Source organism: Silene latifolia, chromosome 4 (genome assembly GCF_048544455.1).
Source record: "Silene latifolia isolate original U9 population chromosome 4, ASM4854445v1, whole genome shotgun sequence".
Lineage (NCBI taxonomy): Eukaryota > Viridiplantae > Streptophyta > Magnoliopsida > Caryophyllales > Caryophyllaceae > Silene > Silene latifolia.
The window spans coordinates 17,234,637-17,250,736 of NC_133529.1; the positions used below are offsets into that span (position 1 = coordinate 17,234,637).

Sequence of the window (16,100 nt, forward strand, 5' to 3'; positions counted from 1 at the left end):
TTCCGGGGATGTGTGTGATGGAGTTGAGAATGGAGGATTATAGCATTGCATTCTTTATTTATATCGTATTACCTACTCAACCTCGCGGTTGACCCTGTGTATTCATGTACGCCTGTGATGATCCATTTACTGGGGAGCAGATTGACAGGTTGTTGAGACATTTGGAGCTGGCAGGGGAGAGAGCATGGATCACCTGATTTAGAGCTAGCCCACTTTATTTCCGTTTAGCTATCAGACTTTATTTCCAGTTTTGAGACATGTTCCATTTCAGTTGTAAACATTTATAAACTTTTAATTTAAAGTACTGTTTATCTTTCCCTTTGTTACCTACTGCCTCGGGTTTCCGAGATGGTAACACCCTTTTTTATCTGAGGAGTCCTAGTCCAGGCCCTTAAATAAATGGGGGTGTTACAAAACGTGTGAGTTAGATAACTCCAACATAGTTTATTTCATTGAAAATAAAATTTAACAGTAAAAAGAGGTAGCCCGGGCGAAGCCGGGCACCAAACCTAGTGAATTCAAGTTCCTACATCCAACCAAACAAGATTTCTACAATTCACGTGATTTTCAACTTCACATGAATTTAATCTTCCCGGGAATTCTATCTTCCCATGGTGAACCAAACGACTCCTTACAAATTACCTCATAATTATCTTTACCAAAATACAAGATAATATTTTATACTCCCTCCCATCCACTCTTTTCTTCCCTATTTCCTAAAACGGATTATTCAAGTTTTCTTCCCCTTTCCTTTTTGAGAAATTTTTTATTAATATTATACTCCTACCTCTTTCCACTCATCAAACCCCACCATATCTTTTATTAATATTTAATTCTAATTATTTCTACATCTCTCCAATAACCAAACCCCGCCCATTTCCTTTATTAATATTTAATCCTAATTATTCATACCTCTCTCCAATTATCAAACCCCACTCATATCTTTATCAATATTATACTCCCACCCTTAATCTCCGTGCCCACCTAAAAGAGGAAGAAACGAGTGGATGGGAGAGAGTATTAACATAATCTTATACTCCGTTTCTTGCAAACTATTTTAAACCATAATAATTTCTTTTATTTTTAATTTAAAGAAAAATAAAATATAGTGTTACTTTGCATTTATCTTTAACTAGACTTTTTGCCCGTGCGTTGCACGGGTTTTAAATTTGTTTTTCCTCTAATTTTATGGACCTTTTCATTTCTTTTTAATTAATATCTTAAAGTTATGTGTCAATTACTCAAAGAAGGTGTGTTTGATGGATAAACACTTGTTCTTTTCCATAAAATTACAGCCTACATAAAATATATTATCTTTATCGTTTTATTTTCTATTCACCCATCACCTCCAGAACTTTCCATCGTCACCCTCCTACCGAACCGCGCAATCGAACCACCACCAATCGAACACCACAACATCCAGATCAACCACCACCAATCGCTTCCCCAACCTCAGATCTGTTTACCCATATGATATTCACTCGTACCCGATTTCTGTTAACTCCGCATTTATCTGAAACAAAAATTATTACTCATCATCATGAGTGATTGATCTCCACTTGTTACTTTCGGTCTATTTATTCATCTAATTCGTGGATTGACATGCATAATCCCAAATCATGAACCTTCAATTCATCTGATGTGGTTGCAGTATATACTCTCTGCCGGATTCGTTGCCTAATAACGACATCAACAACTATGAAACGGTGATGAGATGAAATTGTTGCAATCTACTATTGTCCCTGATCCGCTGGTTTCGTACTGTCCCTCAAAGGTCCGGGTTTTCTCATTTTGTTTAGCATTCAACTGGTTTTTTTTTTTAATCAGCATATGGCAGGACGAATACCATCGTTCATATAGTCACGGACAAAGGAAAACACAGTCTTTAAATTATACATTGATGCATAACGGCCAAATACTATCTAACCTCTTTCTGTATATTAATAGTGATATTACTGAAATTATTGAATTTTAGGTAGATTTGATAACACTTCAGTGCTGTTGCATCTGTTGCATGTATCTGGGGCTCCCGGTGAATGTTGGAGGCAGATATATCCTCCGGCCGATCGCTATCCCTATATCGTCTCCTTGTGTAATGATGGCTGTCTTAGTGTTCCAGTCGTTAATGCCGTAGTCTTCATTGTCAGGCGGTGTGGGACTGAGGTCATTGACGTGTGTGACAGATCTGTTTCAAAGAAAAATTCAAGTTAATATAAATTAACTTATTACGGCTTTGATGCAGGAGCGAAGACTACACTCGGAGAACATACCTTGGTGCCATGTTTGCTTAAAGAGATTGCAGGATATTCTGTTCTAGAGGTAAGTTTAACATTGAAATTAGTTCTTTATATAGTTTATTTAGAATCTTTCTATTTCTCTAGGATTAGGACTTTATGATTTTAAAATCAATTGGTACAAACGTGGTGGACTTTGATGATGTAGTATTTGAGTTATGGTAGAATGGGGAAGGTATTTTATTTGTGTATATTCCATAAGAGTAGATATTTTTTCATATATTTGTGTACATAGGGATAATAATATTTTTTAATAAGATTTTTTAAATTGTATTTTTCCTGTGTATATTCCAGAAGAGAAGGTATTCTAAATAGTTTTTAACAAAACTTTATTAATTTTTGCCTTAATCATTACGTTGTGGGCGTTTTTTTCCGTTCATATTAGTTAAATTGGAAGATAATAAAATAATCAAATGGAATAAAAAGCCATTAAAATCAAGTCATTGTTACACAAGTCTCATGCAGACCTGTCAATTGAATCATTTAGATCAGACCTGGACAAGGTCGTCGTAGTTCGGGTCATTCTTGGTTGGGTTTTCGAGTCTAACTTATGAAGGTTCTCATTTCAATTACATCATTTGGAGTCACGTACTCACGCTTAGTCTCTATTATTCGGGTTCGGTCATTTTTGGTTGGGCTTTTTTCAGTCGCATTGCTTTAGTCCTGTCATAGGCTAATTTGATGATAAACCGACTAATGTTTACTTTTGTCATACTCCATCGAATTTTTCGAACATAATACATAGCATATTGAATACTGTAATTTCATTCTGATGATTAACATACATAATCAATTAAATGATGGTGTAGGTAACATGTGTGGAGCTTGCTGAATTTGATGATAGTAGCATTCAATTTTTGTTCACTGCGTGTCATCCCTTATAGGGTGAGAATATGTCTAAAACTTTTATGTATGACATCCATTGATTTGCATTTATTGGCAGAGTGTGAGGCTCACAAATTCTGTCCTGAGACAGTGTCTGTCTAATTTCTTATATACTACTCTTATCGTCTCGGTCTCCTGTTCTCCTGCAATAATTGTTGTGAGGAGTTTTGTCAGGCGGTTTTATGTTTTAAGGATAAATAAATTTAATTCAAACTAACTTAATAGTATTTGGATGCAGGTACCATAACCATACACGGAGAACATACCCTGGTGCCACGGTCAGCTAAAGAGGTGGAAGGATATTCTTCCTTTGATAAACTCTATATACTGCTACGTCCGGGATCGTTATCGTTGCTACTCCTGAATAAGTCCAGTCGACGTACCCTTTCTCAGGTCTGCTCCTGGTCGGGGTTAATTTCTGGTGGTGAGGTGTTCATCATCGGCTATTGTTTGCTGCTGGTTATTGATCAACTTCGCCGACATTCATCTTCAGGTAACATTCAGTTGCCTCACCTCATTTATCCGTTGCTTATATTTTTGATTTGCACCGTTCCAATCAAAGGATTTATGAGGATCACAAGATTTTAATTTGACTGATCTTGTCCTCGTGTGTTTTGTGTTATGTACTCATTTGAATGAAGGTCATCTTGCTCCTTGATCTATTTCATTCTGTTGGGGTGTTGCTGGTTCTGATAATGTTTTCTTCTTTTTTTTGCCTTTTATATGCACTGATTGATCAAATGTAATTCGTATGAAACTGATTAAATGAGCACAAAACACTTTAAGACGATACTTTATCAACCTTGGGTTTAACTATAATTTTCAATAACCAGTTAATGTTCCAACTATGTAATATCAGTTAAATTCGAAACTGAATAAATGAGCACTAAATACTTTAATACGAAACTTCATGAACTTAGGCTTGGATCATAATGTTCATAATCGAGTGATTCCCCATATTATTCAATAACAGGCAAATTCGAAAACACCTCTTTGTATAATATATTTCGTGTATACCCCTTGAAATTCTGGTCAGTATCATCTATGAAGAACCTCAGCCCTTGCGGCGTCGTCATCCTCGATGCCGCAACGTATAACTGTCCGTGACTAAAAACTGGCTTCGGTAAGTATACTCCGACGTGTGTAAGGGATTGACCTTGACTCTTGTTTATGGTCATTGCATAGCATGGTTTCAGTGGATATTGCCTTCTCTTGAGAATGAATGGCACCTTAGGATCCGTCGACGTTAACACTATCCTTGGGATTAGCACATGCTTACCCACGTTTGATCCGGTGACAATCCTCGCCTCCACTATATATTCTCCTGTTCGTGTTACAATCAATCGAGTTCCATTACACAATCCTTGTGAGGGGTTAATATTTCGTAAAAGCATTACTGGCATGCCTACCTTAAGCTTGAGCTCGTGCCTTGGCAGGCCTTGTAGATTTAGCGTATTTAGGTACTCGATTGGGTAAGCCGAGAATTGGTCATCGCTGTCTATAGAAGCCGCGCATACTTCATCGCAACTTTTATATATTTTATAGTTCCCAGGGATCTGGTCGGTCATATAGTCGTTTACTGTATCTGCTGTTTCGTTCAAAGGAGTCAATATTGCGCGTTCACGCAAGTATTCATCATCCTTACTCCCCTCTACGAAACTCGGGTATATTTCATCGACTACTTGTTTAATATCTAGCTTCCCACACACTGATGTGTACTCTTCTGGTATATTCATCCACGTCCCTTCATCCTCATGCTCTCCCGCTTTCGCTTCTAACCTCCCATCACCCATGGCCAATAACCACTTATTAAATCTCTGTCTTTGACCATCTGAATCTGTAACCCTCATGCTCTTCCTTAGAAGAAACACCGTGCATGATCTCCATATATGTGATCTGCTTATCGAGGCTTGTACGATATCCTGTCTCTTCCCCTTCGATACGATGGGGAGCACTTGTCTGAAATCGCCTCCAAGTAACACCACCTTTCCCCCGAACATCTTTGAAGATGCCTCCGGATCGGTGTAGCTTACTATATCCCTCATTGTACGATCTAGTGCTTCAAAAGCATTCCTGTGGTCCATTGGGGCTTCATCCCATATAATCAACGACGTCTCCCGTAGTAGTTCAGCCAGCTGGCTATTCTGTTTCACATTACACGTTGAGTCGTCGAATAGCTCAATAGGTATATCAAACCTACTATGCGCTGTCCTTCCCCCTGGTAGTAGTAACGCCGCGATACCTGTAACTATATCGTCAGTATTTAAATTGCCATTATCATTATATCTTTTTCTTGTTTGCAGTTTTTACATTTATTGTTAAACACTTGGTTAATTTAGAGATCTAACCGGACGATGCCACATTGAGTACAATCTCGCCCTCCGACCGTAGTTTCGCTGAGATTGCCCCGTATAAGAATGTCTTTCCTGTTCCTCCGTGACCGTAAACGAAAAACAACTCCTGTAATTTGCTACTGACAGCATTGATAACTGCATCATAGACATCTACATTTGTAGAAATTTGTTAATACTTTGTCATGTATTTTACGATGCTTATTTTCTAGTTTATGACATACATTTTTGCTCACTGTTCAGTAATTTGACCTTGCCCTCCCACTCGTCTCTGAGCTGCTTGCGATCGTACTTCCTCTCATCCCTAATTAGTCTGTTCTCCATGCCGTGTACATCTGATTCCACTGGTTGCGGCATACTTTCTATGTCCGATAATCTCTTACCGTATCTCATCAGAATTTTGTCTATCTCAAGTAGGGTGTATGACCGTTTGGCGGCATCACTAAGTTCTAAATTAGGGTCTCCAAACAATCTTCTTTTCTTGCGCTCAATGTCCTCTGATAGCATCCCATAGCTCTCCTCCCACAGCTTCGTTATATCTGTTACTTCACAAAACAGAATCATCGTGACGAATAGCTCCGTGAGCTGCGACGGCATTGCCCATTTATTTGCCTCTGACATGGCTTCATGCCACTCCTTATCATTATTTAAAAGGCCATGTGCATAACAAGCTTCCTTGAATGTAGGGTACACAACGTCTCCCAATGTTCTAATTTCTTCATAACTTTGCGCACCCTTGACTATGTTAAGGAGAACTCTCAGGTAGTACTTTTCTCCGGCTGTTGGGTGAACGTAAACCATCCTGCCAATGCACTTCCCTTGCTTCCTTACGTGCCATCCCCCTTCCTTCCACACGTATTTTGTTGGAAACTCCGCATAGGATAACGTCCTTGCATCTGGCTGATTTGCATTTGTTGCCATCCACGCTGTCATCATTGTGTTTGTGCTGTTTTTCTCCTCAATTATTTCTTCTAGCACATCACTGTCCTTAATCACCACTGATTGTTCTCCTTCCAGGTGCACGGGGAGGCGCATCACTGAAGGATATCTCTCCTGGATATCAAACTCAAAGATTCTCCAGGCCGCCTCTGATGCAGATAGATATCGACAGTCCATGTAAGCCTTTATCTCGTCCTGTGTGTCCTCTTGTATGACTAAAGTCGCTTTATCTGGTCCCTTTGATATATATTTAAACAAATACTTTATGGCTTTTGCTGTGTTGCACCACTCGACATTGATGTGTGCATCAAACATTAAAAGCAACCCTGGGTTATATGGTACAATAGATCTATTGTCCATCTCATGGATACCCTTTTTAATGGTCCTACACGTACAAATTTAACTGTTAGATCACGTTAGTGAGACTCTTGTCATTAGGTTAAAAAGTGGGCAGCTTTAGGATATGCACTTACCTTCTGTCCTTCCTTCTTCTGTACACTGGATACCCATTGCGATCCAATGTTGTGCTCTCGTTATGTTCTTTTGGATATTTCTTTGTGCAAACATCATTCATCATACACGGGCAATTAGGACCATCTTTGCCGCATGGTCCATGGACCATAGAGCGTGACACAATTTCATATAACCGTGGCTCCTTGTTTTTGTCAGGTATCTCTGCATGGATTATGGTGTCGATGAAGTCGGTTGACACCTCTTCACTCCCTCTCCTTAGCCATAATAATATATGAGCATGAGGTAAACCTCTCTTCTGAAACTCTATAGTATAAATATCTGCAGGGTCGGGGAACATATGTTAGCTATTTACATTTAAGAATAGTATTTGACATTGCGGTTCAGTTGATTGAACAGAATGAGTTCAGACAGAGCCCTGGATCTGATCTTTTTTGTTCATCAAAGTTTTGTTCTTTTTGTAGGAAGGTTTAGTCTGGTTAATTGTTTCATTCTATGCGTGGTTTTTAAAGATCACTGCTGCATTGATAGGGAACATATGCGAACTTTTGACATTTAGAAATAGTACTATTTATTTTATCAAAGTTTACCTGCAACGGTAGGTCCAAAATATTCTTCCTTTTTCAAAAGGTGCATAAGTTGCCGGAGCTTCATCTTGAAAACTCTGGCCACGATATCTGGACGGTCCTCAGCTTTTTGTCCACCCATGAGAGTCAGAGCTGCCTCGATCTCTGGCCATCTTGGATTTGCAGTGAATGTTAGAAATAAGTGAGGATTTCCGTACCACCGACAGATGGCCATTGCATCTTGGTAGTTTTGTTGCATGTATCTCGGGCTTCCAGTAAATGAGGGAGGCAGATATATTCTCTGGCCAATAGTTATCCCCATTGTATCTCCTTGTGTAATGGCGTCATAGACGTTATTTAAAACATCACATCTGAACTTGTCTTGATTATTCCTAATAAACCAGAGTCTTTCTGACTCGATCGCACAACAACAATCTACTAAAAATTGCTGGAACAATCTACCGCAAAATAGTAATAGACCGCCTCCCACCTCCCTCTGTTGTATGCGATACGCATAGTATTCTCTCATAGTGACGTATTCCCTCTTGCCCTTTTTTTGTGTTCCATCTGGTACGTAATATGTTATTCCAGTATGGTAACTATCTTCACCATAGGGAAATAATAGCGGATACTGGAGAGCCATATAGGAAGGATCTAGCTCGCTAATTGCTTGTAACCCTCTCTATCTATGATGTACAACTATGTCCTTCCCTCTGGACTCGGTACTATTGTCGTGTACAATGAGTGCGGCAATCTCTGACGCTGTTGGAGTATTATATATCCTGTCATTAGGCTTTCTTGTACCTAACAATTTGACTGATAATCGTATGTTTTCGTCCTCCTTTATTCTCTCTTTTGCCATACGAAATGTCTTGATAGTGGGTTAAATTCGTCTAAAATGTCCTTTAGTTTTGTTAGGATGGCATGATCTAAGGTAGGGCTGTCCTGTCTTCTGGCCACGGCCTTTTCTCTTAGCGATATCTCTGACGCGGTATCGTAGACATATAGTTGTGCATATGATGGATGGGCCCCATCTTCTGGAAGCAGCGTTCCCATACGATGGAGGACCTGGCCACTTACCCGGAAGACGTAGCTACCTGGCCTCTGGTTAACCGAGTTGTCAATCTTTGCACCCATAGAAGTGAATGCGTAACAGGAATTGTATACTCTAATTAACTGCCTGAAGTCTTTTGAGTCCTTATCTTCATGGGTTAATAGCCTTCTTAAGATATCGGGTGCATCCTTTAGTCCCTTCAAACGAACCTTACCATCTCTACAACACATGTTGAACCTTATGTTGCTTCGTGTGCTTGTGTTTTTTATTCTCTCATCGAACCACATAATGGCACCACATGAAGGGCAGTTGTACTCAGCATCGCCTAGGTAGCGATACTCCTTTTCTTTGTTCTCTACGACAAATATACCATTATTAATCTAATCAGTATAAAAATTGAAAAAAAAATTTAAATATTGTCTGGCTACTTAACAACAGCCTAATACTTTCTTGATTGGTACAGAAGATAAGTTTAGTAATTTACCTGGTTGCCCTTTTTCGTCGTTGTCTATCTGTTCTTCAGAATTGATACCTACTCTTTGCCTCTTCCTTCTGCCTTCTGAGATGATCCTCCTACGTTTGTTCCTCTTATCTACCCCTTCCATTATTGTTGTTTACTTGGGTTGCAAAAAATCTGTTGGAGGAGTAGAAGACGTTTTTGTCTCCAATTAGGTTTTACATATAAATTTTATTAAAGAGTGACAGACTTCTTATAGTAAGCATAAACAATATATAATATTGTCTCCTTTCCAATTGGTTTTTATATATAGTTTCTTTTTTAAATTTTATCTACTGATAGTTTGTCAGTGTTGGGATACTATAGTTGCAATATCTAACTCTACTTCTTTATGATAATTTCAGTTATGTTTTGCAGGTTTGTGCAACTCCTGGTGAGTTACCTAAGGGGGCAGTTTTTCAATTTGATATTACAGTGAAGCATGGTATATGTCTGTGATGAAATTTTGGCTGTGTATTATCCGGATTATCAGTGTCAACAATCAAATTATCTTTAATACTTGTCATACGCACCTGGGTATTTTAAATTCGGCTTGCTCATTTCTGTAATCGATCGTGAATTGGCACAGTACGATTTCAGAAAAAAAAAAACCCTGGGGGTTAACAACAGTAGTCTCTCTGAAAGGATAGTATTTACTAAAACCATTCAAGACACTAACTTTCTTCAAAATACCCTTAGATTTCACAAACCCGTTAGCTAACTTTGAAGAACTAAGCTCTGACATTTGTCTATCTTTTTTTAATTGGGCGAATTATTCAGGGAATCCATGCATCTCCAGGAGTTCATGTCTGAAAATGGGACATTCTTCTGAGTTTGGTCTTGTGTGAGACGGGTACGGTTCTGTGATTGAGAGTTTGTTTTTATTGTTTTTATTTCGGGAAATTTAATTGCAGCGACTGAAGAAGTTTGCTTTCTTTTTCTGGGATTTTGCGCTTCTGGAGATTGGTTATGCGATTTCAGGTTGGAACAAACAGGTATTTATTCTTTATTACTCAATATGAAAAGCATGTAATATCAAATGATAATACATCAATTATTGTCTAAGTAAATAAAAGTAGTAACTAATAACATACAGCAAACTTTAGGAAGTATCTAGGAATTGAAAGTAACAACTAAGGGTTTGTAGCTGTGCCATAGACATCACAGCCATTATTAAATAACAACTAATATTATGTTTTTTATTCTTTAAGCTATTAAGTAGTAGTCTAGAGCTATTCAATCTTCCTTGAGATCTATTAAGTCAACCTCCTCGTGTCTTGTCTTCTTGTTTTTTGAAGTGCCGCTCGACCCCTCGTCATCTGATTCGTCCAGAATATGAACTTGTCTTGAGCGTTTTGGCTGTGTATGTTCTCCGTTGAAAGTCTGTATTTAGTGGTAGAATTGTTAATATACACGCTTGGTTAAACTGAAGCAATGATACATTTAGTAATATTTAGTCATTTACCTCATTGAAGCACTTCTCTGATATGTCAATGACGTTGAAGCTCTTTCTTCTTTTAAGACCATGATTATAATCAGCAACCTTTATTTTGAAACAGAATTCTTTTCCAACGAAGGTGTTGAAAAGCAGATCCGGAATGTGGTTGTAGTCTTCATCATCCTCGTCCTCAATTGGTTGGGAATCAAATAAGGTAAGAGCGTCTTGACCAATAAGTTTTTTAGCTTCTTTGTCAAATATGACGAAAGATGTAGTAGAGGTATCATCTTGCACTTTTAACTCGATACGATACCTTACCCGAAGAACAGTCATATAGTTAGTTATTAATTTTGACAGTGTCACTATTACATCTATTAACAATCAGATTATTGTCTGAAAAAGTGATACCTGATTGTCTGAGTTTCACTTGGCTTCTTGCAAGTATCACACCATAGGCCAGATGCCTTATGACGTGGCTTACTGGTGCACCCAAAACATGATTGGTAATTCCAAGGTTTTTCTCTTGGGATACATTTTACTTTAGCGGTACAATAAAGTATAAGATCCTGAATGTCCAGAAAAAAGAATAAAGAAGGGCTTAGTGAACTAAAGGAGAGAAAAAAGAAGGACAGTTAATAACTAAATACATTTTTGTACTCAGTTTCTGCATACTCTAAGAGGGTTGATATATCTTTCTGGGTGATTTCGTCTATAGCTGCTTTGTGTTTGAAATCCCCATTCTTCTCACTATAAATTGTAGTCAGTGTATTCACTTCAGGGAAGTCTAGATTGAGGTATAGACTACTTGATGAAGACACTACAAGAAAAATGGGTTTGGGCGACAAAATATTTTGACGCACAAAGCCTTGATTTCGTCGCCATTCATTTGTGCTACGAAATTCAGGTCGTCGTGGCTTCGTCGCCCAAGGGTCGACGCCCTTTCCATTATGTGCAACGACTATGTTTTTCATTGCCCATTGCAAACTTTGTGCAACGAGTGTAAGTTGTCGCCTATTAAGAGGTTTGTGCAACGAACTCTATGTTGTCGCCCATAAAACAACTATTGGCGTCAACTCATTTTGTCGCCCTTAATTAATTTTGTGCAACAAATAGATTAATCGTTGTTGAAAAGAAGAATGATAAGCGTCAATCTATTTGTTGCCCATGTGTTTGTTATGACGACAGTAACTTTTTTCGTGGCACTGTGTTCAATTTAATTACATTAAAAATGCATTTACAATTCACGGCTCATCGTTGCCCATTTTCCTTTTCGAACTATAAGGAATTCATTTTGTTAAAAAAAAGATAGTTTTCTTAAACAACCAATATAGCATTACTCAGAATAAATACAATATGCTTATACAAATGTGATACACCTAAATAAATTTAATTATGTACTAAAAATGAAGATATAAGGAGATCCGTAAATTTACATTGATGCAATAGACTTCAGCAAAATTGGATCTTGAAGCTTGGGTAGTAAACAAAAAAAAACCTAAATATGCCGATACAACCTCCAACATCACATTTGCCCAAAAACCATCCGAAAGATCTACAAAGCGTTTGTGTGATACCATTAGCATTAGCGCTTTCTTGATCCTGTAGAGTAAGACATAAATTATGACATGTAGTATTTATAGCCATTAAAGTCTAAAGAGTTACTCCCTCCGTCCCGGTCATTTGTTGTCCTTTTCCTTTTTTGGGTGTCTCAGTCATTTGTTGTCCTTTCTATTTTAGGATGCTTTTAAATGATTCTATGACTATACTACCCCTTGAAAATACTTTGGAGAGTCTGAATGTTTTCCATTGGAACTAATGTACGGTATGCAACATAGAGGCCTACAGAGGGAGGATTTGTTAGAAGCAATTCTGGTGGTTAGTTTCATTCAAGATAGGAATATACTTTGAAGGGCCCCACTTTTTTTAGAGAGCTGGTTTCCCGCTGGAACATTCACGAGTGGAAGGTTAAATTGGTATTTTTAGTGGTTTTCTTGGTCTTTGTGCCAAAATGAAAGGACAACAAATGACCGGGACGGAGGGAGTACTATTTTCCATTACTGGATGCCATGACAAAGCACAAATAGTTTCGTAAATGGCTATATCATAACCATGACTTCTTAGTAGTATCCTAGTAACTAATGTTGATGGTGTTTCTTAGAACTAGACATAATTCACAACATAATTCTATTTAATACGATAAACACACTTGACTTAAACCCTATATATTTCGTCAGGATGCTTTGTAGAGATTCTTATAATCTTATATGCATTCAATAACTAGCTTTCTTCATGGTGGTTTGAGGGAGGGGAGTGATCAAACTAGTTTTCTTCATGTCAAATTTCAGATTACTCGAGCATAAAATAAACATATAGAGCATTACCTTTTGTTTATCACTATCCCAATCTCTATAGAGAACCAAGCAACCAATTTCGTTTGTCTTTGTTCACAGTCAGCGGCCTGCAATATTTAAAGGGTCATATAAAGAGCCATATTAAAACAAGTATGAAAAATGAGCTCAAAGAGTCGATCAGAGGTTTACCATTAGCTCATATGCATATTACATTACGTATAACTAGTTCATACGAAATAATATATGAATGCGTAGTTATGTTCCTATATTTGCATAGCATACCCCGTGTCCTTTTCCCATTTCAGATTAGCAAAAACCAAATTGACAAGATTATGTCTCTTGCATATTATCAGTAGCCATTTTGGACAAAACTTTTCACGTTGTGCAACTCTACCTGTACAATAACTACTCAACTATTGGAGTAAGTGATAGTTTACATATGTCCAGCAGTCTAGCAAACAGTTAATGCACTTGAAGAATGGCATAGTGGTTTTCTTTAACTTTTACTCCCTCCATCACAACATTTTGTTTACCTTTGATTAAAATAACCCTCACAAAGAATATAAAATGTAAACAAATGATTGAGACGGAAGGAGTGTATGCGAAGCCAACTTAATTCTCATCAGGACTCAAGAGTATGATATACAAACTTTCTCAAATCAATAGATCTACCACAATGATGACTATATATTTATAACAAAGCAAGCTTAACATACCTCTAATTGTGTTAAAGTCTCTAGAAAACTGGACCTTTCCTCACAAAGCGAGCATGGTGACTGCCTGGCTGGTGCGTAGATTGGAGAAGAAGGTACAGAAGGAGATAAACTCAGCCACGGATCCTTCTAATACTTCAGAAGCCATAATTCAGAATGGCTAAATTAGACAAACACTTCGAATCCACAAATCAGGACAAAAAGAAATAAGCTTTAATCAGCTAACCCGATATCCAAAGCTCAAAAATAAATCAAATTAACAAAAATTGAATTGAAACTAATTAAAAAGGAGAAGGCTTACCAAATAAAAGGGCAGGAGAAAGTTGGGCATAACAATGAAAATGGTAACCAATGAGTTAGAATGAAGAGATGCAATAATGAAACTAAACCCCAAAATCACATAAATACAAGTGACACTAAGTAGAGATCTGAAGTTTTTAGTCAAAATCCAAAGTTATCACCTTTTGAACAAAATTTTACCAACAAAACTTTTCGCATAACAAATTTAGCAGATGAATCATATCAAAGATAGAACATATTAATGAAAAACCCAGAATTCTAAATGAATCAGATTCAAGATACAACTACTTTTGCATGACCAAATTAATTAGATGATAAATTTAACCCACAATTTTAATCGAAGAACTAACCTGGTAAAGCCCATATCGATGACCGAAAATAAGATACCGGAGAGAAATTAGGGTTCCGAATTCCCTTGACGACAAATTTCGTAGACGAGTAATTTTAGATCCCAAATGAAAAGAAAGTCAGGAAGTAAGATAAGGGAGTAGGATTAAGTTATGCGTCTTATGGGGGGTTGGAAATTTTTAAGTTTGCTTTGATTTTCATTTGATTTTTTGGCGGAAATGTTTTGCGCCTTTATTTCGAGATTGGGCGACAACTGTATAAAATTCGTAGTCTATAGAAAGCAAAATGGCAACGATTTTCAATATTGTTGCCCAAAATTTAGATTATAGGCAACAAAATCCTATTTCGTTGCACAAAATCGAACCTTTGACGACAAAAATAAGGTTGTTGCCCAAATTAATGTTGTTGTGCAACGAATAAAATATTTGTTGCCCATAACAAACTCTTTTGTCGCCCAAAACAATTTTTCTTGTAGTGAGAAGTTGATATACTGTTGTATCCTGAAATTTTTTTAAGAACATAAAATTTAGGGACATGCTTTAAATTTTAGAGATAGCATAGTAGTGATGAATAAATTTCATGCTTACCATTATAGTTCTTTACTGTGAGAGATGTAACGACAGCTACGGTGGGTACGTTAGAGCCGGTAAGTTTTTCTTTTTGTAGATGGTAGTTGGCTAGACATTGATCCCATAGAGTAATTCTTACGCGATCACCCCTGTTTGAAAAATAAAGGAGGTTATAAAGTATTGGAGGCAGTGAGTAAAGTATAGCATATAGATTATAATACAAGAGTTGGGTACATACCCTACATTTTCAATCTCTATTGCAAAACAATTGTTTCCGGGTTTCTCGTCGATAACAACTCCGTATAGATCTGTAAATTCGGAGTACTGTTAGAAAGGAAGTTATTAATTACGGAATATTAATTAAGGTTAGTTCACATACCAGTAAGTATATAGTGGTTATCACGCCGATGGTCTAGATTGTCGAATGGAACAAAGTCGAATCTATGAATAGGAATAGTACTATCTTCTAATGCCATGGCCTTGGCAAAAGTAGAGTAAAAGAACTTCAGCATAATCTTGTTGTCGCTTACAACACGATAAGCGGTCCTATTTTGGATAATATCAAAGTTTTTGAGGATATGGATTTTTCCATCACAAATTTTTGGTTCGAAGCGTTTCCAGAAATAACCTGGGATGGTTGCCTCCACGTACCCTCCCTGTAAATGGTTTACAAAAATATAGTTTGACGTCAGTTCGTTGCCCTGAGTTGAAAACGTAAAATATATGGCCAGAGAAAATAGAAAAGTTCGTTACCTCTTCATCTATGAGGACCGTAGAAACATAAAGAAGCTCAGATTTGTTGGTTGGACGATAAACTTTGCATAATCTTGTCACACGAACCCTGATTTTCCAATTGTTACTGCCGGAGTCTTCGTTGTCAGGAGGTGTTGGTCTTAGTTCATTGATGAGCGAATAAGATCTGTGCATAGAAAAATTCAAGTTAATATGAGTTAATAAGTTAGATATGTTTGGGTGCAGGTACTAAAAGTATAGATGGAGAACATGAGAACATACCTCGGTGCCATGGCTGCCTAAAGAGTTTGCAGGAAAGTTTTTTTTGCAGGTAAGTTTAACGTTGGATTTAGTTTATTTATATAGTGTTTGTAAGATTTATCTATTTCTCTAGGATTAGGAGTTTATGAGCTAAGAGATAAAGAGTTCACAAATAGTGTTTAACATGAACGTCAATTGGAATAAACGTGCAGGAGGATGGCATTGAAGACAGCAGGCATTTAACAATTTTTTAATGTAGTATTTGATTTGTGGTAGAATGGGGAACGTATTTTTTTCAGTGTATATTCCATAAGAGAAGATATTTTTCCATA

General features: G+C 37.3%; 2 protein-coding genes and 1 long non-coding RNA gene across 3 annotated transcripts; all 3 read right to left on the bottom strand.

Moving 5' to 3' along the window:
* Nucleotides 1–4,138: 4,138 nt before the first annotated feature.
* On the bottom strand, nt 4,139–7,828 carry LOC141651156 (uncharacterized). Its single transcript, XM_074458879.1, has 5 exons — nt 7,531–7,828; nt 6,943–7,261; nt 5,755–6,854; nt 5,528–5,668; nt 4,139–5,421 (listed from the first exon to the last, which is right to left on the bottom strand). The coding sequence occupies exons 1-5, from the start codon at nt 7,826–7,828 to the stop codon at nt 4,139–4,141; spliced, it is 3,141 nt and encodes a 1,046-aa protein (XP_074314980.1).
* Nucleotides 7,829–11,829: 4,001 nt separating this feature from the next.
* Nucleotides 11,830–13,783, bottom strand: LOC141652118 (uncharacterized). The gene is made up of 3 exons (XR_012546978.1): nt 13,562–13,783; nt 12,876–12,952; nt 11,830–12,093 (listed from the first exon to the last, which is right to left on the bottom strand). It is a non-coding gene; the product is annotated as an uncharacterized LOC141652118 (long non-coding RNA).
* Nucleotides 13,784–14,602: 819 nt separating this feature from the next.
* Nucleotides 14,603–15,800, bottom strand: LOC141651157 (replication protein A 70 kDa DNA-binding subunit A-like). The gene is made up of 6 exons (XM_074458880.1): nt 15,790–15,800; nt 15,529–15,694; nt 15,155–15,431; nt 15,014–15,083; nt 14,794–14,924; nt 14,603–14,706 (listed from the first exon to the last, which is right to left on the bottom strand). The coding sequence occupies exons 1-6, from the start codon at nt 15,798–15,800 to the stop codon at nt 14,603–14,605; spliced, it is 759 nt and encodes a 252-aa protein (XP_074314981.1).
* Nucleotides 15,801–16,100: the final 300 nt, after the last annotated feature.

Bases quoted from the DNA above. Each gene is read 5' to 3' on its own strand.
- LOC141651157 (XM_074458880.1), bottom strand. The intron at 14,925-15,013 runs GTATGTACCCAA...TTTTTCAAACAG, and splicing joins ATAGAGATTGAAAATGTAGG to GGGTGATCGCGTAAGAATTA. The intron at 14,707-14,793 runs GTAAGCATGAAA...AAAAAATTTCAG, and splicing joins CACAGTAAAGAACTATAATG to GATACAACAGTATATCAACT.
- LOC141651156 (XM_074458879.1), bottom strand. From the start codon at position 7,828: ATGGGGATAACTATTGGCCAGAGAATATATCTGCCTCCCTCATTTACT. The intron at 7,262-7,530 runs GTAAACTTTGAT...CCGACCCTGCAG, and splicing joins TTTTGGACCTACCGTTGCAG to ATATTTATACTATAGAGTTT. The intron at 5,422-5,527 runs GTTAGATCTCTA...ATATAGTTACAG, and splicing joins ACTCAATGTGGCATCGTCCG to GTATCGCGGCGTTACTACTA.